The following is a 26,284-nucleotide window of genomic DNA, read 5'->3' on the forward strand; positions in this document are numbered from 1 at the left end:
CTCTCCCCTGAAACCATTTGATTGATTTCTAAAACATACAAGCAAAATTCTTAGGAATCAATGACTCCTTCCATCGTTTTATCTACTGTAGAAGGTGTAAGATCAGGCGAGGCGGGCAGCAACCAAAGGAGGCAGATATAAAAAGGCTACCTAAAGAGGCATTATTTGAGATATCACTCCTGGGCAGAACTCGATCAGACTGACAGAGTGGACAGGAGAAGGGTCTGAGGAGAAACCGCATGGGAGCTCGACCGGACTGGACTTTTATGGGGCTTACAGCAGGAAGGGAAGGGCTTGGGACAGGAAAAATGTTTTTGGAGTCCCTTGTCCCACTTGAGTTGGTCAGGGGAAGCTTGGCTGAACTTCAGATTGGCCAGGGTGTCCTGATGATTGACAGGCGTTAGTCAGGAGATCCTACTGATTAAAAGGCCGTTTCTATTGGTGCCTGATCGCCTCCCCCTCCCGCCTGCTTTGTTCTAAGTCACCGCCACCAACCTGACAGAAGGGAGACTGGAGATTTTGTTGACAAGCCTTTGTACTGTGGCACAGGGGGTAAGGCCTTATCTAGCATGTGAACTATGGAACTATGGGCTGAGGCATTCCAGGAGGGCCCATATAGCCTATCCAACTGGTTTTACTGGGTCAAAATGACTATGTCTGGCATGCAGTTTTTCTAGAAATAGTTAAAAAAAAAAAAACACAGCAATTTTATCTTAACACTGTGCTTTAGAAAATATTATGGGTGAACCTTTTAACTAACTGACACTTAAAATCTACTGTTGCCACAGCTAATGGCAGAATATATTCTTGTATATATCTAGTAAGTTTCTAAAAACACTCAAAATAATGCTTACTTCTAAGGAGAGGGAAGTAAGATTTTTCAATCAATCTTTTTCTATGTTGCTGTTTTTCTTTGATTTTTTTTTTACCATGAGAAGAATAATTTTTTTAACATACATTAATATATGAAATCTCCCTTCCCTTTTCTTTTGTAGATAGACAGTAGTATTTGGAGAGGAAGAATTTGCTATTATAACTTTGTACAGCATATACTAGTTTTTAAAATATTTTCACATTTTCTTAGCCATTTTTCAACCAATAGATATTGAAGCATCTACATTGTTCCAGACTCTGAAGATAACATGATGAATAAGACTGACACAACACCTGGCCATATGGAGCCTTTAACTGATCTGGGAGTCAGCTGACATATGCTACTGAGAACCTATTGTGCTCCAGGCACTGTTGTAGGTGCTAGAACAACAGCCAAGAATGACAGTGAGTTCACCTCCCCAAGAAGCAAGTGCCTTGCCAAGACAAAAGGTTTAATGTAGGTTGAGCACCCTATCAATGCTCCAAAAGCTTTGGATTTTGGAGAGTTTGAATTTCAGATTTTTGGATAAGGGATCCTCAACCAGTAAAATATATACAAATATTCTAAAATCTGAAACAGTTGAAATTTGAAACATTTTTCATCCTAAACTTATTAGATGAGGGACACTTACTTGTATGTGTTTTTTACTTGTATCTGTTGGAGAGGTCCTCTCTGAGAAAGTAAAATTTGACTTGGAGCCTGTAGCAGTCCATTTTCTGCTGCTTTAAAAGAATATTACATATTGGGTAATTTATAAATGATAGAAGTTTATTTGGCTCATGGTTCTGCAGTCTGGGAAGTCCAAGTACAGGCACTAGCATCTGGTGAGGGAGGCACTTTATGCTGCATCATAACATGGTGGAAAGGCAAGTGAACACACACCAGACAAAGGGAACCAAGCTCACTTTTATCAGACAGCCATTCCTGAGATAATTAACTCACTCCTGTGCTAATAACTTACTCCATTCATCAGGGAAGAACCTAATCACCTCTTAAAGTTTTCATCTCTTAATACTGTGAACATGACAGTAAAATTTCACATGACTCTGGGTGCAGGAGGTTGAAGCAAGAGGATGGCAAGCTTGATGCCAACCTCAGCAACTTAGCAAGACCATACCTCAAAATTAAATTTAAAAAAGGGCTGGGAAGCCAGGCACAGTGGCACCCACCTGTAATCACAGAAGTTCAAGAGGCTGAGGCAGGAGGATTGCAAATTCTCTGTCTCATAAAATAGAAAATAGGGCTGTGGGATGTGGCTCAGTGGCTGAGTGCCCCTGAGTTCAATCCCCGGTACCAAAAAAAAAAAAAAGGAAAAAAAAAACAAGGGCTGGGGATGTAGCTCAGTAGTAGAACACTCCTGAGTTCAATCCCCTGTGCTGTGGGGGGGGGGGGGGGAATTCAACCTGAGTTTGAAAGGAGACATTCAAATCATAAAGAACCATCTGACAATGAAAAAGAGTCATTCAACTATTTAGAAAGAAAGAGTTTAAGCTGAAGGAACCTCAAATGCAAAGCCCCTGAGGACAGAACCACCTCAGCCAAGCCCTAGGAATATAGCTCAGTGGTAAAGTGTTTTAGCATGCTCTGGCATGGTAAAACCTCAGCAGTACAAAAACAGAATGCAATTTAGCCTGTCTGAGGAATAAAAGAAAAAAAAAAAAAGGTAAATGAAAGAAAGATAGTACAGAAGGATGACTGCATGAGAGGGAGAGAGAAGGAAAGAGGTGAATCTGGAGAATTTGACAGTAGTCCAATCGTATGGGCTCTCCAAGGCCAAGAGTTTGAACTTTAACATGTAATTAAGTGTTGTCATGGTAATTTTAAAGGACATTTGGATAGTAAATGTCCATATGCTTAAAGGCCAATATGCTAAAGGCTTAGTTATCAGCCATTAGCACTACCTTTAGGAGGTGGAGCCTAAATGAAAAAAGGTCATTGGGGGCAGCCTAAATGAAAAAAGGTCATTGGGGGCTTACCCTTGAAGGGGATATGGGGGCTCCACCCATTTCTGTCCCTTTCTTTGCTTCCTGGCTGTCAGTGGGTGAGCAATTGCACCTCTACACTCTCTTGTGATGATGTACTGTGCTCCACAGGTCCAAAGCAATGTGTCCAAGGTACTATGAACTGAAATTGTGAGGTAAGATAAATCTTTTCTCCTTGTAAGTTGATTATCTTGGGTATTTTGTCACAGTGACAGAAATCTGACTAACAGATATAATATGATTTATCATTTAAAAAGACCATGTTGGCTGTTGGGGAGGCAGCTAGGAGAAGAAGAGCAAAAGTGGAGAGACCAGTTGGGGGCAGGTGAAGGATGATGGAATCACCTATAATTATAGAAGTAGAAATGGTGAAAAAAGACTGAGTTGGGATATAGATTGGAGAATAAAATTGACAGGACTCCCTAATGGATTGGATGGAAGTAGGAGAGGGAAAGATAGGGAAGAAAGGGACTTAGGAATGAGGACTAGGTTTTGGTCTGAATACCCAGGTAAATGGTGATACCCTGAACCAATATAGGGAAAACTGAGAATGGTGGGGGCAGGGGTGATGTGAACAGTTTGCAGGGGCAAGAAAGGTCCATAAGAAAGTCAACTGTTCTGTTCAGCCATGCTATTTTTTTCTGAAAATATTGCTTAAGTGGTAGACTGACTCTATAGCTAAGAGTCCAGATTTAGTCCAGGCTGGAGGTACTTCAAAACAAGGACCAAGATGAGATCACCTGGTGACTAAGACACAGAGGAAGACAGAGGATAGATAATTAGATATTGAATCACAGTATAGGTAAATAGGTGCTGTGAGAGGAGAAATACCATGTAGGAGGAGAGGAAGATTGCTCAGGAAAGTTTCATGAAAGACTTATATCTTATGTAGTAACGTATGTAGTAACTTATGTAATTCATGAAAAACTACAGTGACATTATATCTATGAAGCTGCTGGCTCAGAGTGGTGATTTGCTATTGGTCATATAGCTAATGGTGGTCTGACTGTAACTGTGTTTGATACTTGAGTAATTTAAGTCAAATGTCATGGAGGGAGGGACTATTAAAGAGGCAGTCAGGCAGGTACCCAGGAACACCAGTTCTAAAGTCACCTGCCTGAGTTCACCATCTGGATCTGCCACTCACCAGTTTGGTAACTCTAAACATATTACTCAACATCTCAGTATTTTAGTCATCTCTTCAGTAAATGGGCATAGCACTAACAGTTAAGCACTTAAGGACTGTCATGTTCCTTGTACTAAGATTTTACATGCATTAGTCCACACACCCCAGCCCCAACAATCAATGAGCTGATTATCTCCAAATTACTGCTAATGAAATGGGAGCACATTCCTCCATTCCACTAAATATTTACTGTGTGTCTGCAATGTTTCTGGATGGGACTATCAGCAAACTAAACAAAACTTGCTTTTGTGCAGTTTCAGCTTGGGTTTCAAAGGGGAAGGAATGATAAATTTAATAAATATGTACATTATATGGTAATCAGAAGATGATAAATGCTATAGAATAAATGGACAGGATAATGGAGCTAGAGAAGTTGTGATTTTTAGTAACGTAACCTCAGTAGACTTCACTGAGGCAATGAAATTTGAGCAAAGCTTTAGCAGGTGGGGAGACAGAATGGCAAGTGCAAATAAGGCACTTGGGGGCATATTTGCCTACTGTCCACCAACAATTCCATGTAGGGGTAGAGCAAGGGATGCGGTGATGCACTCAATTTTAAGAACTTTTTGACTTTTCCTCTGGATGAGATGGGGCACAAGAAACCTGTTCTGTCCAAATGAATAACATAACTTGACCTCCGTTTTAAATCCATCCTTCTGTTTAAGTTCAAGGTACCAAGGTTAGAGAGTGAATACAAAATCTGCAGCCAGGCAGTCTGGAGTTGGAAGTCTACTCTGGGATTTAAAAGTGAGTCGACACCACAAAAGCTCGCACAGCTGCCAGCGCCTCACAGTGCTGACCCACCACTGTGGTTACCGCGATCCTTTCATTTATACTCCGCCCCGACTACCGCCCTCTGGGTCCTTGGCTTCAGGCTCAGCATCCACTCTCAGCTGTGCCTCCACGTAGCGCTTCCCCGGCGACGGATTGCGCAATTCGTGCAGCGGGGCGGAGTCTGAACGTAGGCGGGGCGGCGACCTGAGGCGGGTAGCCTGCGCGCCCGGTAGCAGACGCGACAAGGAAACCCCGAGGGCCACCGACGCCCGCGGTGTACGCCTGCGCACACCCGATCCCGGCCTCCAACATTCCAGAGCCACCAGCGGCCCCACCCCCAGTTCCGGGGCGGAGTTTCTGGTTGCGCCTGCGCACAAGCTCGCCGCACCCTACGCCTGCGCACTGGGACAGCCCGGCCCCATCCCCCAGGTTTTTCTGGTGGGGGAGGGGGCACGTCTCGGCGAGTCACGATGATGGCGGCCACCATCCTGTGGTGAGGTAGCGGGTTCTCAGCTGCTCTCGCGGGTCCCCTCGCTCCTCCTGTGGACTCAGCGGCCGGCGCGTGAAGAAGCACGCGGCCCGAGCTCGCAGGGAAGGCCGCAGTCGCGGGAGCAGCGGCGCGGCCCCAGGCACGGGCTGGGGGAGAGGCCGCTCCGCAGGGCGAATGTGACAAGCCCCCACCCCCACCGCCTTCCTCCTGAGAGCGCGAGGAGCGCGGGCGACCCCGGGGCGGCCAGGCCACAGACCCCGCCCAGAGGCCCCCACCCGGCGTAGGCCCGGCAGCGGAGCTGCGGCGGCACCATGCAGGTCACCCTGAAGACCCTCCAGCAGCAGACCTTCAAGATCGACATAGACCCGGAGGAGACGGTACGTGCGGCGGGGCCGCGGGCCCAGTGGGGGCGGCCGCGTGCGGGAGCTCCAGGCGCCCGCCAGGCCTGGGCGGGGGGCGGCGCGCGGGCCCGCAGCCGGGACCTCGGGAGAGCGCAGCTGGGCCCCGGCGGGGTGCGGCGGGCCGACCCTCCCGATGCTCCGCGGGCTTTGTGGCCCGAGAAAGGGGAGACGGGGGCCGGACGCCTGGAGGCAGATGGCGTGGAGCACACGCCCGCGGGCACGGGAGGCCTGGGCTCGAGCGCGTGGTGTGAGGCGGGAGGGGGAGGGGAGGGGAGGGGAGGACGGGGCCGCCTGGGCTGAGGAGCTTGGCCTGCTGGTGTGGTGCACAGGTGGGGGAGGGCGATGTAGGCGTCGTCACCACCCCTGCAGGGACCTGGTTAGGCACCAAGGTCTAGGCGTTGGTAACCTGAGATGATGAGCCTTGAAAAAGTATCAGGTTCTGTCTGCAGCCTGCTAGAGGTGAGTGGTGAGAGGTGGGGAAGAGGAATTCTTTGCCCCTTCTCCTTAGAATTGTTAGACCTTTGATTTGTGTTATCGCAGGTTATTTTACCACCGCTGTGCGGCCACTCAAATCCACACCCACATAAATTGTGCTCTGAGGCCTGTTAGTGAAGATTTTTTTTTTTTTTTTTTTTTTTGCCTGAGAGCCCTTCAAATCCAGGCTCAAGACTCAGCTTCAGATTTAACGGGTTCTGTCTCAGAAGTTCTATGACCGATCCCCGAATAGTAGCTTTCAAGGGGAGAAAAATATAAAAACTGCAAATGGCTTCAGCTGTTGAAGTTTTAAATACTAAAGAAGTTCACGTGATAAATTCTGATGCTCTCTTCTGTATTTCTGACTGCAAAAAGTGACACGGTTAAAGTTAATTAAACTTTTTACCAAGAATCTTAATGTCATGAATGTAAATTCGCTTGTATGTTCTGGGATTGGGCTGCTGTACACCATCAAGATGGTTACAGTACGAGATTTAAACTAGCAATTTACAGCTTCCCCCCTCCATGTAATTTTTTTTTTTTTTTTTTTGAGATGAGGCCTTGGTGTTAAATAGAACTCCGTTCCTTTTGTGGCCCTGTAACTCATTTGCTAGAGAAAATTACTTAGTGTTATCGTCTAAACAGGAATACCTGTAGAGATGTATGGATTAAGTGGTATTTTGTTCTCAGTAAATGAAATCAATCGATTATTTAATCAACATCTTTGAGTGAAGGTGCAGTGTTACATTTCTTATAAAGTTTTCTATGTCTTTACTTTCTTAAACGGAGAGTTCCTAACCTTTTTACAGTTGTGGAACAAAATGACTTGGTATCAAGATATTTCATTGTTGTGAAACATGTAGCGTGTATAGTAAATTCTTAAAGTTTCTGAAGATTTATATATGAGAGACTTCAGTGTCCTCAGAAGTAATTGTCAACATCGAATGGACTGATATTACGAATAGAACAGAATTATTTTTGAACATTCCCTTACTACTTGTGTATTAGTAAATTGGAGGATGAAAGTTAAAATACAATTGACTATTGAATAATTTTTATAAACAAAACTACATAAAATAAAATACCTCTTTGCCTTTGATTCTTTGTGGTGATAAATGTTAGTGCCCTTTTGCCACTATAACTATCAGCATCATATTCAGAATTAATGTCAGAATTACCAAAACCTAAGATTTGATTTTGTTTTTAAATGTGTGGTGTATTGAAGTTCTGCAGTGACTCCATACTCCACTGAAATCAGAGTCTGTAACATTTGTATAAATTCTCAACTACATTTATCTTCCAGTAATTTACAGGGAATGTATTAGTATATTATCCAACTATATTTTCAGTAAGCTCATTGTTACAGTGGCTTCCTCAACTTTTTGTTATTATTTACATAAATTGTTGCTATTAATTTAAATGTAAAAGCTAATAGTTCAAAAAAAGTTTTTCAAAACAACTGTTCTAATTCCATCTTTTTTTGGTTTGTAGTGGGAATCAATTCAGGGACCTCAGACATACTGGGCAAGTACTCTGCCAGTGTGCCATACCCCCTGCTCTTATTTTTACTTCATAGGGCGTTGTAATTAATGTTTATTTTTGATACAGTGCTTTGGAATTCCTATAAAAAGGAAACACTGAAAATCATTTTCAGTGTCATGTTTCTAGTTTGTGAAACTATGCAACCAGAGGTTTTAGAAATAGATCTAAAATTTAAGAAACGATAGAATTCTTAGTGAGATCTGTAGGTATACCTACAATTAATAGATTTGGGCTTCTCAGATCTGTATTTTGGTAGCTTAAAATTTGGTTCAATTTTTACCTGGAACGAACCAGGGAAATTAAATAACTTAAGGTTGCTAGTATAGAAACTTCCTGGGTTCTAGATGAGCATGAAGAGGAAGAGAAGATTGAGAGATGGTGGGTATTAAAGATTCATTTGTTGAATAACTAAATGTTTAGTGAGCTATGCTGGCTGGACTGGAGGAGTTACAGGGACTTATAGGAAGGTCATGATTTTGGTCTAATGGGAGCTTTATTGACCTAACTGCTCTGGCTAAAAAGGGTAGTAGAAAATGGAAAAGGCAAGATAATTTGTTTTTAAGGTGTTTTTATTCGCTCTATTTTTGAAAGTTTTAAGTCTTTCCCTTATTATTTTGTACCAGTGCATGACCATTATGATGCACTGCCTTTATTGGTAACCTTTGCAAAGCTCTTTTTGTTTTTACTGTAGTAGTACATCTCCTCTTTAAGAACATACAAGCAATAAGAAACAGAGTGAAATGTGTTACAAGTGAGATGGGGAGACTTTTTTTTCATTATGTGATATTCTATTTTTAATAGATTGACTTACTATAAAATATAGAAGATATTTAAATAACCTACGTACTAAAGCATTGTGAGATGGCTGATATACTGCTATTCTTAAAAGATAAAAATTCAACAGTTTGATGTGATGGACATTTAGGAGAAAATGGAATGCATATAGTTTTTAAGCTCAGATCCAAAGTCACTTAGTTTTTTGTTGGTGGTGCTTACAGCCATTAATGAAGAACAGGCAGATTCAAGAATAAAAATTTTGAAATCATTGCAACAGGAATATGTGGTATATAGAATTATCCTATATGTGCTAACCCCTGACACTGGTTATGTGCTTTAAATAATGGGAGTGGGAAGCCAGTAAACTTTAAATGCAGGACCTGAAATGAAGTTACATTACTATATAAGTGACATTAAAACTGTACATTGGATGATTTTGATAAGAGAATTATGAAGTTTTTACTTCTATAAACAGCATATTTAGTGTGTTGTACAGGAATCTACAGTTACCTCATTTGTGGTTTATTTTTGTGATGATGGTGATTGTTATAAAGTATTTCTTTAGTATTAGTTCTGTGTGTAGTATTTGTTAGCCATTATTTACCAACAGATTGTTTCTGTTGTGATTTATTGTATTTTCAATATAGTCATGCTAGATACAGTGCCTTAAACATTGAGTAGTAGTACATAAAGTACCATATTGTAGAGGTGAAATGAACAGTTCTTGGCACATTGGTAGAACAGATATGTGAAGAAACTGGAGTCTTGTGTGGTTTCTACCAGAGCTGTTTTTTCAGAGCCTGGCACATTGTAGGCATATAATGAAATCTTTTTAATGAATTAAATACATTCTTTTGGTGAAATGTCAAATCAGTGCTCCCTCAGTGTAGTGTGTTTGCATGTTGATTCATTTATTTAACAAATATTTATTAAGTACTTACTAGATGCCAGGCTGGACTCTCATGTTGTGTATGTATATTCTAGAGGGATAAGATACTGAAAAACAAATATAAAGAAGTAGGCAATGATAAGTGCTGTGTAGAAAACTGAATAGTGTGAGGTGATGGTGTAGTGCTTGACTTTTAAATAGACTAGTCACAGGTCTTTCTGGGTAAGGTAACATTTAGTCTGAGATCTGAATAATGAGCCATTCAGAGATGAGGGGAGTGTTTTCTGTAGGGGACTGCTAGGGCACAGACCTTTAAAGAGTTTAAGAGTGTATTTTGGAAATCAAAAAAGACCTGTATTGCTGAGGTAAAGGGGAGATTAGAGTTAGGCAAAGGGCCAAAGGATGTGTTGTAGGCTAGGGTTTTTTGAGGTAAAATGGGAAGCCTTCATCAGCAGTGGGGAATTTCGTTTATAATTTTAGAAAGTTACCTTGATGCTGTAGGGAGAGTGGATGTAGGGTGGGCAAGAAGGAAAACAGTGAGACCTGTTAGGAGGCTTGCACAATATTTTTAAGCAATCGCAGTTTGGATTTGGGTGGGAGTGGAGGATGGAATTGAGGTATGTTTTGGAAGGGGAGAGTTGAATTTTTTGATGGATTGGAATGATACAAATTGAGAAATCAAAGATTACACCTAAATTTTGGTTATACAGATTGTGTGAGTACTTGTGTTCTTTCCTGAAATGTAGAAGGCTGAGAGAGTAGCAGGATTGGAAGGTAGGGTAGGAACTCAAATTGAACGTGCTTGTTAAATATTAAATGTTTGTGTGGAGATATTTGTTATGAGGGTGGATTAGAGAAAAGTTTGGTCTGGAGATAGAGACATGAAAATAGCCAGCATATGTGGTAAACTTGAAGCCATGGGACTGGATGAGATCTCCAGCAGTCGTTCTCAGTGCCTATTCCTTGAGAAAATTGATCTCTAATACCTAAGTTTTGTATGTAATTAACTTTTGTGCTTTTTATAATTGTGGGACTTTGGTGAGAATGTTGCTAGGAGGATGGATTTAGTTAGGGTTGAATCCTGAGCTGGTCTGATATGTGGAGATGAACAGAGATCAGTTAAGGAGTAACATTTGAGATAGTAAGAATTTAAAAAAAAGTTTGTAGGAGGAAAAAGGGTCAAATGTATCTAATGCTTGAGCAGTTAATAGTAAGATGAGAACAGAAATGAGAGCTCTGATTTTGGCAACTTGGAGGTCATTTGTGACCTGCTTTCTTTTAGTAGAGATATTGCCAGAAGCTAGATGGAAGTGAATTGAGCAAGGAGCAGTATGTGAGGAAGTGGAAATAGTAGCCTTGGACTTAGAGTGTTACTTATCTTTGACATTATATCCCCTGCCTCGCTGCCCTCCACCACCACCCCACCCCGTACTGGGGATTAAACTTGGGGGCACTTGACCATTGAGCCACATTGCCAGCCCTATTTTATTTAGAGACAGGGTCTCACTGAGTTGATTAGCACCTTGTTGCTGAGGCTGGCTTTGAACTCCCGAGCAGCTGGGATTACAGGCCTGCTGCACAGGGCCCAGTTCTTTTTCTTGATGTCCCTGCTTTTATTTGTGACTTAAAGTAAATATAAGATTGAACACAGTAATTCTAAGCTTGATAACATATAGTAGATATTGTTTTAAAAGAAAAAAACCCATACAACATTGTGAAAAGTATATAGTAGTGTATTTTTTTTTTAAAGGAAATTAAAATCAACAGTAAATGGTTTTGGTTGTTTCATTTTCTACAAAAGATAGTCTTGCCTAGATCTCTGTCCTTCTGTTCTTTAATCTCATTATCTAGTGATCTTCCTTTTATTCTGCTTCAACTATTCAGTCTCAGGACATGTAACTATCCCTCACTATTTCTAGTAAATATTATCTCTTCCTCCATTACCAGTAAACTTAGTGTTTCACACTACATTCCCTCTGATTCCAAATCTAATGAGATTTATAATCCATTTTATCCCATTACCTTTTCATTGGCCCTTACACCTCATGTTAACACTTCAATTTTTGTCCAGCTAAGATAGAGGCAGTGAATATACTCATTCCTTGGAGGAGTTGGCGTAGCATGCCTGTAACCATGCTGCCTGTGTTTAAGTCTTCCCTGAACCAATTGATTTGTGACCTTGGTCAAGTTACCCAATCAGTGCCCATTTCCTCATCTGTAAAATGAGGACAGTAGCTCTAATAATAAATAAGGTTTTGAAGGTTCTGTGAGTTTGGGATAATATGTATATAATGCTTAGGACAGTTATAGTGCTTGGCAACATGGTCCACTCTTACACCATTGTTCTGATTTGGGAAACCCCAATGTAATTCAGCTGCATTTTGTGTTTACATCAGTGCAGCCAAAGAAAAATGTATAGCTACATGGACTTGTCTCACTTGAATTCATGAACATAAAAATTAATTGGACCTATAGTGTGCTCCCGACAGTCCACATTTCATTAATCCTTTCGTTCTTCACTGCCATATGGACATTTTTTATTTTCTCTTTCTTATTTTCAACTATTAATAGTCCTAGTTTTTATTTTATCAAGAATTCCAAACAATTGGGATAGAACCTCTACAAGGTCCTATCATAGTGTATATACCTGCTGGTATCTTAATTGTGGATGATACTTACCTAAGGCCAATCCCTCTACTTTTCTTTAATATCTGTATCATATCTTCTTTTCTCTTTTGCATCTTTTGTTTTTCCACTTCTAGAGTGCATAAACATCTTTTCCCATCTTAATAAAGCCCTTGTCGCCACATCTCTTTAGCTACTGCTCTATTTTCTTGCCCCTCACAAAACTGTTTAAATTTTTTCCACATCTTTCTCTCTTTCAAATGCACCATAATGCTCCTAGAGGGGTTGCCACCACTTCGTATTTATATTTTGTTCTTGAGCACGATACTTTAAAAATCTCTTTCCTCATTTGTGAAATGGGATAATAATGATTGATCTGTTTTCCTTAAAGTTGATGTGAAAATCAGTTGAAATAAGGAGTCTAAAAAGTTATATAGTGAATTGTGAAATTAGAAATAAATTGTGATATTTTTATGCAAATTCTGCTTTTATCAGTTTTTCTTTATTTTGATCACTCTTTTCACTGTCATTTTTTTTAAAGGTTTGTGTGAATGAGATATTTTCATTTTCTCAACTTGACACATCAGTAGTTTAGAACAGTGAACAAAGTCCTGCTGTTTTGACTTGAAAATAGAGAAATTTTTTTGGATAAGTGACATGTAAAATTTCCATTTCTATTTTGAAAGAAATGTGCTAAATTTAAGTCTGCTATAGCAGAGTGGATCCTGCCAAAGGTCGCTATACCATCTATTCCCTATAAGATCAGATAAATTTCTTTGTGTGATATGATAAGTTGGCATGGGTAGGTTATTTAGGAACCTAAATGCCAGTTTACATGGTTTCTGCTGGGAAAATATATTCTGGACTTTAAAAAAAAAAAAGTGAGTTTTACAGCCAAATGAACTTTATAATCTCTTTAGAAATTATGTAAACCTATTCCAGCAGAGGAAGTAGATCAGGTACAAATGATTGATGCACAAGTCGTAGATACAATCCTCAGCCTCTTTCCCCCTCACACTTCTGGTTGAATTAGGTAGGCAGCTTTTTTATTTATTTTTTCTTCTTCCTTTCTTCCTTTTTTTTGCACTAGATTCATTCTTTGCTTGTATAGAAATTTTATTATCATTACCATTATTATTAGAACTGGGGATGGAAGCCATGGGCAGTGGACTGCAAATTCACCTCCCACTCCCCAGTTTATTATTTTGAAAGAGTGTCTCACTGAGTATTTGAGGCTGACCTTGAACTTGTGATCTTTGTGCTTCAGTCTCCCTAGTGGCTAAGATTTCAGGTGTGCATCACCAAGACCAGCTTATTTCTCTAGAAACATTAAAATCTGTGGGTATCTTGGAGTTCTGCTTTTTCAGTTTTCAATTGTTGTGTCTGTTTTGATCTTGTTGAAATTGTGCGGTCAGTAACATATTTTAGATGTGATTAAGTGGACATGTGTAGGTCCTGAATTCCATTTTACATGGTTTCTGTTGGGAAAATAGATTCTGGATTTCAAATAGCTTTTTGGATGATAACTCCAGTTTGAGGATTATCTTTGTTACTCTCTTCTTCTCATATAATACTATAATATCAGTTATTGTTTTAATGAAAAGAAAATGTCCTTTCATGTTTTACATTTTATTATTATTATTATTCCTTGGATCCAGAAGGAACATTTTCTCATTTCTATTGAAGTCAGCAGTCATCTTTATATAATCAATTCTGTGTTTTAAAATTATCCCAAACCTACTTTTGAGAAGAAATTTAGGAGCTTCTTCTTGGTGCCTGTGCCAGTTTTTCAAATGGAAACCAAAAAGGAAAGTTTTGTCTATAGTGTAAATGTCTGAAATCCTTTTGTAAGCATATTTTGCTTTGGGAATCTTTTTCTCTTTTGCTGATAGGTAATCACCAAAATTTGATTGGTGTTATTTTTGATTAATTAGATTATGTGGTAGTAGAACTACCCCTCCCTGTATAATCTCTCAAAATTTCAGCATAATGTATATCGTGATGGGGGATATGTTTTCTCTAAAAATGGTTAAATTATCTAGGCTTGTTGTAGTAAATGAAGTAAAAAGTATAAGACCTTGACCTGTTAGTAACAACCATTGTGTACTTTGTTTTCTTTCAGTCCTTTAAAAATTATTTCTACAGGTAATACATAAGCACTACACTTAAAAAAAAAAATTGTTTTTGCTTATCCATTGACTTCCCTTTAAAGATAACTGTAGATATTTCATTCATTAATATTGCATAGTATTTGTGAATGTTTGTGCAATGATACCATTTCACCTCAGTTGATGTTTAACAAATGTTTTCAGTTTTTTGTGTATAATGGCATATAACTTTGTCTTGACAAACTTAGTCAAAGGCAGACAGACTGCTTTAAAAATGCCTGAATCAGTGCTCCAAGTACAACAGTATTTGATGTGCTGACTAACTAGTGAGGATTCACATTTAATAGTCTGCCTCCAGAGCTTGTGTCCTTAAACCTTTTCTCTTCATGTGTGTTAGTGTCGTCATTAGAAAATAAGAATAGTATCACCTGCATGTGTACTACAGGTAATACATAAGCAGCATAGTTGGTTTGTTTATGCCAACATTACCACAAGTGCATGGGTAATGTGTTGCACTACAGTGTTATGAAGGCTGTGATGTCACTGTGATATGAATTAGTTTTAGCTCCATTTTCTGAGGTTCACTGTTGGCAAAAATGTTGTGCCACAAATGACTGTACTTTCAGTGGTTGTTAGCCTGAACTAGTGTAGTGCCAACGAGATGCATTCGTAGTGTTCAGATTAGGAAACTAATTAAATGGTAGGTTTAGCTTGTGTTTGTACTTTCAAGTAGCTATTATGATTGCCTCTCTTTGGAGAGAAAGTAAAATCCGTACCAACTATGTTTAACATTATATTGGCTGTATTTTATTTTCAGAGGCACAGTGTCATAAGAGAAAGGAATGTGAATGGAAATGAACTTTCAGGGAGAAGTTGATTCTAAAGCTGGGATGAGAAGAGTGGGAAACGGTTTAGCAGACTATTCACTGGAGGGGGAGTCAGAACAAGTGGAAAGAAGGGATAGCACTTTTGTTAATGGGAAGAGAGGAGATTAGATAGATGTGGATGTGACAAGATGCGTCAGTCCTTTGGCGGGAAGTTGAGGATGAGTTCTTCTCTGATACGGTCTGTTTTGAATAAAGTAGAAAGTAGACTTTGCAGAGCAGGGGAGGGGGTGTTGGGCATCAGATTTGGAGGAGAGGGCTGGTCAGGATAACAGATAATGAGTATCTTTCCTTTTCTCGAGTATTTTCAAGACTGGATGTAAATGTGTTTAGAGTCAGATATATAAAAGGTTCAGATTAGCTAAATGAGGTGGAAGAGTTTGACATTGTAGAGTGATTGGGATACTGCTAGAGATTACATTGTGTTGGTTCATGTAGAGAATTTTGCCTAACAGAAGCACTGGAAAGATAAAGGAGTCTGATATTAGGAAGAAGGTGATAGGAGGAATGGCAGTGTTGTCCAAGAGAGTGGTAGTGAAGATTGAATGAAGGTAGAGACTAGGGACCAAAGTATCTGCGAGGCTCTGGAGCAAGTGTAATGAAGAGTTGTTGAGAGCCAGCAGAAATAGATGATTGTTAACTTGTAATTTCAAAGATACAATAATTTTATGGATGACAGAATTCAGCCTGTGTCCTGTGAGATGACTTAAATGGATTGGAAGTAAATATCATTGTTATTGAGATGAAGAAATGACACCAAAATTTTGGACAGCTCATTGAACCCATTCCAAAGTCTAGTTCAGGTACTTTCTTTGATCTGATTTGTTCAATAATGATCATGTTTTTATACTCCATCCATTCCTGTTGGATGACTGTACTGTGACATGGAGTGGATGGTATTTTCATTGGTTCCAGAATTTTAAGGATTATGTGGATTTTCCATGTTAATGTATTTGAAGCTAAATAAAAAGTCCAATCTATTTTTTTAATTGAACAAAGCAGCTGTCTTTATCCCTTTAACATAGACTCAGAACAGTTTACTTAGACAATTTTCAAAACTAGTCTGGAAAATTGGAGGAAATGGAATCTCCCCCTTGATCCTTGTGCTTTTAAAATAATGTAGTTCCAGCCTGGTGCACTGTCACACCGCTATAATCCCAGCGACTCAGTAAGCTAAGGCAGGAGGATCACCAAGTTTGAGGCCAACCTCAGCAACTTAGTGAGACCCTGTCTCAAAATAAAAAACTTTTACAAAGGATTGGGGACAGAGCTGAGTGACCAAAGTGCTCCTTGATTTAATACCCATTATCAAAAAATAATGTTCCATTAAGGCACATGGAAAAGCCAAGTTCCCTTGATGTTTTTACTCTTGTACCATCCTTTCTTGTCAGTTACTGTAAGACATTGGTACTTGTCAGCCTAGACAGATTTTCTGAGTCCTCAATAAAGAGGACATAAAAGTCATTTGTAACTAGTTCTCCTTCACAGAAGAGACTGATGGTCAGAGAAGCCAAGGTACTTGTTTAAAATCATTCTAAGTATCACAGTAGTTCTCAGCCTTAGTTGAACTTTGAACCATCTGTAAAATTAAAAAAAAAATACTGTATTGTGAACTCCTCAGTTGTTTTAATTGGTCTTTGTAAAACCCAGGGGTGATTATAATGAAATATTACAACACTCTTAAAAATGAGTCATTTACCTTTTAACATTCATATTTAACCTTTAATACTGAAGTATTATTATGGATGAGACCAGTTTAGAATACTTTACTTTCCTACTTTGTGGGAAATAAGCCCATAAACTTTTTATGCAAAACCAAATCTTTGATTTTCAGATCTTTGTTTTAATTTGTCAAGTCAACTAGTGAAGTTCTTAAAATCTGTATGTAATGGGAAGATTATGTCTTTTATATCTATAAGTACGAGTTAATGATAAGTTTTGGGGTATAATATTAGAAAGACATGATCATAGTTTTTGGAAGTATTTGTAATTAAAATTTTAATTTTGCATTATTTATTCAGAGTGTGGATTGTCACTTTTTGTTTAGGCTTTTTAAAAAATATCTTTATTGTTCCTATAGGTGAAAGCACTGAAAGAGAAGATTGAATCTGAAAAGGGGAAAGATGCCTTTCCAGTGGCAGGCCAAAAATTAATTTATGCAGGTATGAATTAAGTATTGAAATTAATATACTGTCTTGTTTATAGTGACATTCTTTTAGTTTTAGAAATGTTATCTTACAAATTATACTATATTCAAATTGATTCTGTCAGAAACATAATTGTATAGATAAAAGTGATGAAAGCAGTCATTTGAATATGGCATTAATATTCAATCTTCTCTTTATTCACATTTTCCCTACATATTTTCCATTGAAAGGTGTAATTTTTATGTATTTTCATCTTTTTAGAGCATCATGTAATTGGCTTTTGTGTTTTTAATCAAACAGCATTTTGTTTTTTTAATCTGTGTTAAATGGTTATACTGATTGTGTTTGTTTATGTGCTCGAAATCATTCCTGTAAAATTGAATTTATATTAAGACTTCTTATAAATCAATAAGGAAAGGATGATCCAGTTTTAAAAATGAAAAACTAAAGATGTGAATAGGAAATTGCAAATTTAATTAGCCTCATTGGTAACCAGGACAAGGTATGTTAAAAGTAGACTCAAAACCCAAATTTAGTTGAGAAAAATTCTCTTTGTTCTTCAAAGGAAGTACTGAACACTGTTCTTATAGTTATCAGTACAGTGGTCTTTGATTGCCTGCAGATTCTTTTGTCTTTCTTGGATAAAATTTTGTAGTATTTCTTTAAGATGGTTTAGAAGAAATGCCAGCCTTGTGATCCAACCCCAGTATTTTTATAGGTCAGAATGCAGAAACCTAAAGAGATGTCTTAGGCATAGAACTGCAATTTTTGGTGCCTGTCAGCCTATTGTCTAATTCCTATAAAAAATAGAGACACTATTCCTTTATGGTTTGATAATTGCAGCTTTTAATGCAGTAATTTTTAAAAATGAGAAACTAAATTAAGGAAATGGAAACCTCAAGGAGTCCTGACTCTTAGTATAACTGCATTTGTTTACTTTGTGCATTACCAAGTTCTGTACCATCTTCTCTTTTCTTGTATACCATGTCATTTTCTGAAGTGTCTTTTAGTATCTTACATTTCTTTCTTTTTTTTTTTTTTTTAAGAGAGAGAATTTTTTTAATATTTGTTTTTCGGTGGACACAACATCGTTATTTTATTTTTATGTGGTGCTGAGGATCGAACCCAGCGCCCCGCGCATGCCAGGCGAGCATGTTACCGCTTGAGCCATATCCCCAGCCCAAGTATCTTACATTTCTAACATTGGAATATTTCTGATTTGTTAAGTATCTGGTTTTTAGGAGAAGGAAGTTTTGTTGTACTTTCCTTCCATCAGGAGAGAGAATGTGGGTTATTTTCTAAGGAATATGAAAGCAATCACGATATTTAATTGTCTTTGTCTTTATGATCTCCCATTTCTCAGAATCTGTTTTATATTTCCTTGCCCAGCAAGTCTTTTATATAATTAATAAGAGTTTTAAAAATTGTTTGGCATTCTGTGTGTAGTAGATGTGTTTGACATCAGTCAAATGCTTATGCCTTTTTAATTGTATTTCCATTCATTTTTATCTTGACTGATTGGGTAATGATTTTCTTTGGGACAAGAATTGATAGAATTAACATTGGTGATTAATAGAAAGTTGTTTTGACTTCATTTATGTGTCAAAGATTACTGTGCCTTAAAAAACATTTTTTTTCCTATGAATATTTTAGGCAAAATCCTCAACGATGATACTGCTCTCAAAGAATACAAAATCGATGAAAAAAACTTTGTGGTGGTTATGGTGACAAAAGTAAGTTTCATCCTCATTCTGTGTGTCTTTATGCATGTTAGTTTTTTTAAAAATAATGACAAGTCCACACAGTGAACAGAATTTATATACATTCCATAGGATTACATACGTAACTGTCATTTTTTAAATTTACTTGGGTCAACCATAAAGTTAATGGTTTTATACATTTGTAGTTTTAACATAATTTTTATATAAATTAAAACAGTTGAAATATGAAATGTATTAATTGTTTTTGCTGGAGTAGTTAAATAACCATGTGATTTAATTTATGCTTAGAAACCTAGTAAATGTTATTCTGGGAATTTTAATTAAGGGTACTTTAAAGGGGCTTGGTAAGTTATATGCTAAATGTTACAAACTCCTCAAGGCAGAAAAGGTGTGTAATATAAACTCATTAGTTGGTTGTCTTAATCTGAGAAAGAAGAGCTTCTCATTACTATAATGAAGTACGTAAGGTAGATAATTTTATTAGAAAAAGAGGTTCATCAGATCAGAATTTAGACATAAGGATTCCATTTTAATGATCTCCTCAATTTCCAAAGACCCTTCCTCTAAACACCATAGTAAGATTGATTATTCATGTTCTTAATACCTTAAAATAAAACTTTAGGATTAAACTACTTAAGTTGGGAGGAAGTGAGGCAACCCAAACAATAGCAAGTAGTGTTATAGCATTGAGTGTGAGTTTGAATTAATTAAAACAAGTTCATCAAAGATCAAAAATGGAATAAATATAAAGGTTATTTTCAAAGTCGCTACGTAATTGATAGTAGAAAATGAAATAACTATTAATAATTATATATGTACTGAGAAACAAAAAGCAGCTAAATGGTTTAGATAGACTTGAAAATTTTTTAATCCAAGAAGAGCCATTTAGCTATACTTAAAGTACTTATTAAAAGTTCAGCTTTAAATACAGAGAAGGAATCAAGTGAGAAAACCTGTATCATCTAGTTTTAATATACATAATGCAAAATTTATCAGTGTAACTATTTCCAAGTGTACAGTTTAGTAGCATAAGGGATGTAGCACATTGCTGTACAAATATCACCACCATTCATCTTCAGATATTTTATTTTCCAAACTGAAACTCTGTAATCATTAAATACTCTCATTCTTCTTCTCTTCAGCCCCCAGCAGCTAACATTCTACTTTTCTGTCTCTGAATTTGTCCTCTTTAAGAGGAATCCTACAATATTTGTCCTTTTGTAACTTGGAGCATAATGTCTTCAAGATTCATCTGTTTTGTGTAGCATATGCCATAATTTCCTTCCTTTGTAAAGTTATTTTTTTCTCATCTAGTTTTATACATATTACATAAGGGGGAATATGATAGGCATACATTTGGATATTTTGTTATTGTTAACATAGTCCTTTGGTATTGCATTAACCTTGACTATTCAGACTGTAAGAATTAAGCAGAAAAGATCTCAGAATAAGTGCATGTTTTCCAGGAATAGCTACTTGGTACCCTATTTAATACACAGAATCCTGATGATAATCATCGTTGTTTTATTTTGAAGTTTATAACAGAGACCAACTATTAGGCATTATGGAAGCAAGACCTTGTTACAGGGAAAGAGGAGAAACCAATTAAGATCAAAAGCAAGAAGAAAAATTTCAAAAAGCCAAGGGGCTTGGTACTGTCAGGAATAAGGGTCAAGTATTACTTTGTGGAAATAGGGACATTGGTCTACTACAGTAATCATCCAATCACAGATAATTTAAATAAAGCATTTAATCTAGATCAGTTAATATGTTTTAGTGCTAAAAATAGAAATTCTTACCCTTGTGAAGCTCCAGTTTATCCAGAATAACTCATTGCCTAAGGATTTCTGCTAACATTGGTATTTAAAGAATATTGATAAGGTCAAGCACAGTGGCGTATGCCTGTAATCCCAGCAGTTTGGGAGGCTACACAAGTTTGAAGCCAGCCTCAGCAATGGTCAGTGAGACCATGTCTCTAATAAAAACATTCAAAAATTGGCTGGGGATGTGGTTCGGTGGTTAAGTGCCCCTGAGTTCAATCCCTGGTCCTAACCCACCACCCCTCAAAAAAAAAAAAAAAAAAAAGAATATTGATAATCTTGAGTATTGGCCATTAAGAACGTCATAGAGGGCTGGGGCTGTAGCTCAGTGGTAGAGCACCCGCCTCACACATGTGAGGCACTGGGTTGGATCCTCAGCACCGCATAAAAATAAAGAAAGATATTGTGTCCATCTACAACTAAAAAAAAAAAAAAAAAAAAAGAACGTCATAGAGCTAGCTCTAGGAGTCCTGGAATAGGAGTAAAGGGGTACTGGTATTTTTTTAAAACCTTCTCCCCTGACCTTGCACTAGGGACTTTTTTCTAACATCCTATCTATTACCTCAAATTAAATACAAGGCAGCTCATAGCTTTTACAGTTTGTTGATTTTTACAGCAAATCATGTTGCATTTTAATCACATCTTCCACCAAAACAGTTAACTTTTTTTTTGCTCTTAGGAAAGTTATGAGCTAAACAGATAGTGGATATTGATGGACCCCAGGAGAATAGAGCCCATACAGTATGATTTTCATACATACATAATTGCATTTTTGCTCTGTGGGAAGCTTATGGCTGTGCTTCTAATTCAGAAAGCACTGAGCATGTGCTTATAAATTCATTTGGTCTTAATTTTTTTGTTTATATATCTCAAAATATTATTAACCTTTTTGTACTTGTACCTGTTGATTTACATTCTGTATTAGTTTTCCCCCTCCTAAAATGCCACAGAATATTTAGAATGTTCATTAATAATCATACTTCTATTTATAGTTGCATTTCAAGGAAATTATATTGAATATGCTTTTAAATGGCAGTAAATAAAGTCACAAAGTACATAAAGGTTTTTTCAAGAAAATTATGTGAATTTTGAAATATTGATTTTTTTTTTTCTTATTGATGTTGAGGCTGAAATTGTTGACAAGCTGAGATTGATAAGATCTTCAGTGATTTTAGGGACTTTTAATGAGTAACAGAGTGTTGGTATTGATAATTATATTCTTTTACAAAATCATGTTCAAGTTGTAATTTTGTATTGGTGTTGTTAGCATCATGAGAATATAGTTCATATGATGTATTTTCATGTAATGATGTATTTTTTCATAATTATTTTCCTTTTTAATATATTTAGCCCAAAGCAGTGACAACACCAGCACCAGCACCAACTCAGCAATCAAGTTCTGCCACTACTACCACAGTTAGTTCCTCCACAGCAACAGCTGTGACTCAGGCCCCAACACCCACCCCTGCTTTGGCCCCCACTTCCACACCTGCGTCCATCACTCCAGCAACAACGACAGCATCTTCTGAACCTGCACCTACTAGTGCAACTCAGCAAGAGAAAGCTGCAGAAAAGCCAGTGGAGACACCAGCAGCTACCAGCCCAACATCAACTGACAGGTAAGAACTGGATTAAGAACTTTTGCATGTATTAATTTTGATAAAAAATGATTTCTTATCTAGTGTCCCCCTCCCCAAACTTTGAAATTTGACTAAATCATGTGTTTGGAAATGTATTCATAGTTTACTATAGGAATATGGGCACACATTACCAGTGTATTAATGACAACTAATGCATTTTAAGCAATTATAGCAATACACTGTCATAAAAGTTACAATAGAATATAGACTCTCTCAAAATGTCTCATTGTATTGTAGACCTTGGCAATCTGTGTGTGACTTAGTTAATTCTTCCTTTCCCCTCCTCTTTCCTTTCCTCTCCTCACCTTTTGTGCATCAAGAGCTTTCACTTAATACTTAAAAGAAGCACTTCACAATTTATCAGCATCACTACTTTTGCATTTTGGGGCCATTTTAAAAATAAATGAAGGTTATCATAATACAAACACTTTGATACCTCAACAGTTGCTCTGATGACTGAGACTGCTAAGTGTGTTAAAGGATGTGGTAAAGGAAAGCTGCTCAGCTCCTGCAGCTAGGAAGGGGGAGTTGCATAGGTCAGAGACAAGAAGTGACTTTTCCAAAAGCTTAGTCCCCCAGTGACCTGCTTCCTCCAACTATGCCTCATTGCCTATCATTTTCACCACCTCCAGGAGTTAATTCAGCTATCAGTATTGATCCTCTTGTGAGGTTTGGAGCCCTCATGATCCAGTCACTTTCTAAAAGCCCCATCACTAAACATTACTCTATTGGGGGCCAAGACGTTAACACACGAGTCTTTCATATATAAAGTATAATATAGACTTAACAGGTAGGTCTTATATGTGGTATAGCTGATTCATGTTCTAGACAGAACTTTTGCACAGATTTCACCATGCCACTCACAGTGGTACACAATTTAAAATTTACAAATAATTTATCTCTGGAAATTTCAGTTAATATTTTCAGGTTATGGTTCACTGTGGGTAACTCAAAACCACTTCATTTTGGTGTTCTGTCTTTAAGTGTATTTTCTGCATCTAACCCAGTCAGACATGTTTGGAGGAGTCTGGGTCACTTTGACCCTTGCTGTAAATATATTGTGGGCTTAGGAAATATAATATTTTTCCTGTTTGCCTAGAATTTTTGTCTATTAACATTGTGTGGCACCATTGCCTAATTTGAGCCATCTTTTTTGTCGGGGGGTGGGGTGGGAACCAGGGATTGAACTGGTCCATTAAGCCACATCCCCAGCCCTATTTTGTATTTTATTTAGAGACAGTGTCTCTAAGCTGAGTTGCTTAGTTCCTTGATTTTGCTGAGTGTCGCGACCCCTTGCCCGCAAGGAAGACGCAACTCAGGAATCTTCTCTCAGCAGTTTATTCAGGTCCCTTGATATTTCTTATTCTTTCTTCTTCTCTCCTTCCCGGATGCCCTCCCAGCCTTAATAAAGCATCCCAAGCCCCAATGCAAAGCTGCCGCGTGGAGCTTTCTCACAGGGTGGTGAAAAATCATGTGCCAACTCTCTCAGATAAGGAGTTGTTTTGTCACATACCACAGCGGAGCCAGCGCCATCTCGTAATGGCGACCATAGTCTGCAGAAACGGCAGAAGCGGCTCACCACAGCTGAGGGTAGCTTTGAACTCACAATCATCCTGTCTCAGCCTCCTGAGCTACTGGAATTATAGGCTTGCACCAATTTGAGCCATCTTTCCCTTGCAGAACTAGAAAAGTATTCAACTCTCTTATGATGGGAGATACCCAGAGTCAAGTTAAGCTGTTACATGAAAGGGGTGTTGATCAGTCTATATGAAAGTAAGGTATAAACTTAACACACCCCAAACCACTTAAACATTGTGAACTTTAATATGTGGAATCATTATAGTATGTCTTATTTTCTCATTGCTTTAAGCTCCTTTAAAATCTCACAGTGAGAAATTCATAACTGGCTAGTATATTTTAATGTGCTGATGTCATCATTTTATTTCTTTATATTTCTATTTTTCCTGGGGGTATAGTATACCTAGTCTGAAGAGTTGTGATTACCGGGGCTGGGGATGTGGCTCAAGCGGTAGCGTGCTCGCCTGGCATGCTTGCGGTCCGGGTTCGATCCTCAGCACCACATACAAAGATGTTGTGTCTGCCGAAAACTAAAAAATAAATATTAAAAAATTCTCAAAAAAAAAAAGAGTTGTGATTACCTTATCAGATCTACAGAGAGTTGCATAAATGAGTTGATGGTCAGTGGTCCAGGAAAGCAGACACTAATTGGATTTTTGTATGCTAGCTACTTAATCTTATGTCTCAAAATTACCCATCTCAGAGGAGGATAATGCAGGATGAGAAGAATGAAGGACACTCCGAAAACAAGCTGCTTTAATGTGCCTTAGTTCCTTCATCTGTGCTGTAAGACCTCTAGAATTCTGTAAAGCACGGAATTTTGTGAATAATTATCAGGAGATAAATGTGGAATGAGTATGTGTGTTGTTAGGAAGTTTGTCCTTCACTGCTAACTTGATGTTTAGTTTTTAGGAACATGTTTCTTTAGGTCACTTTTGCTCTTTGAAAGCCATCTGTTGTAGTGTATATTTTACTAGATGATATCTGCTTTAGAGTAATGGCACTTGTGTACAAAGACTGTGTTGTGGGTAGTAGAGGACAAATTCAAATTAACTTAAATATCAATCAATAAGGGAAGAACTTGACCTATGTTTTATTCATACTAGAGAACAGTGCTTCTCAAAGTGTAGTTAGTAATCAGTAGGCAGCAATCAGCATCACTGGGAATTTGTTTGAAATTAATTCTTAATCCCCAGATTCTGAATTAGAATTATCTAGGGGTGGATCCCAGAATTCTGTATTTGCACAAACTCTTCCTGGTGAATTCTTAATGCTTACTAAAACTTGAGAAACCTTGATAGGTAAAGTACAGTATGTAAGCATATTAAATGAATGTGATTTTGAGGCTTTTTATTGAATAAAATAGTTGTAAAACAGTATAGGCAATAGCCATAAACCAAACAACAGCTGTAAAACTACATTGTATATTTTTGTGCATTGGCCTGTTACTATTTAGGAAAAAGTAGCAAAGTTCTGGCATACTTAACTGATGAGTGGTTTCCCCTGTGGTCTCGGAGGGAAAAAGTGGTGAGGCTAAGTCAAGATTGAAGAGTGGTGGTTTTTTAAAGTATACCTCAGTCTTTAATCCTTCAAAGAGAATTTTTAAAACAATTTGTGAAATTAGTGCAAATTATTCTATAGGAAATTAGTTCTAGCAAATACTAAAATCTGTTGTGTAATAGTGATTAAAACTGGAATGACTCACATTGGAAACTTGTGGAATAGGCTGGAAGTAGAACCAACCAGGAATTTAAGATACAGATGTAATTAGAGACCATTTTGGTGAAAATGCTATTGGATTAAATGCCTCACCATCAGGGTAAAAAAGATGGATCAATCCCTCATATTGTATACTCAGAAATAAATTTTAGATCAATTAAGATTTAATTCAAAAAATGGAGCTGAGGACTAGTGAAGAACAAGAGGAAAACTTTAAGAATAAAAATTGGAAAACCCAGTACACATTCTTTAAGAGCTTGATTTGGTCCGTTAAATTGAATATTATGCATGTGTGGAGAAAAAAATTGAGATAGATCTGATTGTACTGACGTGGAATGATTATTAGGTGAGAAAACCACAAACACACGCAAGACAAGTCATTCTTTAAAATAGAAACTGACATTAGTCATTGTCTCTGTGGTAGCAACCTTGGGCAGGAAAATTAGTTTTTAAATATTCTTTTTGGAATGTTACCTTCTGAACATGTTTTTTGTTATGGTACCAAGGATTGAACCCAGGGGTGCTTAACTACTGAGCCACATCCCAGACCCTTTTATTTTTTGAGACAGGGTCTTGCTAAGTTGCTTAGGGCCTTGCTGAATTGCTGAGTCCGGCTTTGAAGTTGTGCTCCACTTGACTCAACAAGTTTATTT

General features: G+C 37.9%; 1 protein-coding gene across 1 annotated transcript in view; it reads left to right on the forward strand.

Annotated features, from left to right (window-relative positions):
• Positions 1 to 5,241: 5,241 nt before the first annotated feature.
• Positions 5,242 to 26,284, forward strand: part of Rad23b (RAD23 homolog B, nucleotide excision repair protein) — a 39,734-nt gene continuing 18,691 nt past the window's right edge. Inside the window, exons 1-4 of the mRNA XM_027942985.2 lie at positions 5,242 to 5,683; positions 17,087 to 17,168; positions 18,807 to 18,886; positions 22,045 to 22,313. Coding sequence (XP_027798786.1) covers positions 5,618 to 5,683; positions 17,087 to 17,168; positions 18,807 to 18,886; positions 22,045 to 22,313 — 497 coding nt within the window. The 5' untranslated portion in view covers positions 5,242 to 5,617. The remainder of the gene's footprint in view (positions 5,684 to 17,086; positions 17,169 to 18,806; positions 18,887 to 22,044; positions 22,314 to 26,284) is intronic.

Source organism: Marmota flaviventris, chromosome 13 (assembly GCF_047511675.1).
Source record: "Marmota flaviventris isolate mMarFla1 chromosome 13, mMarFla1.hap1, whole genome shotgun sequence".
Taxonomy (NCBI): Eukaryota; Metazoa; Chordata; class Mammalia; order Rodentia; family Sciuridae; genus Marmota; species Marmota flaviventris.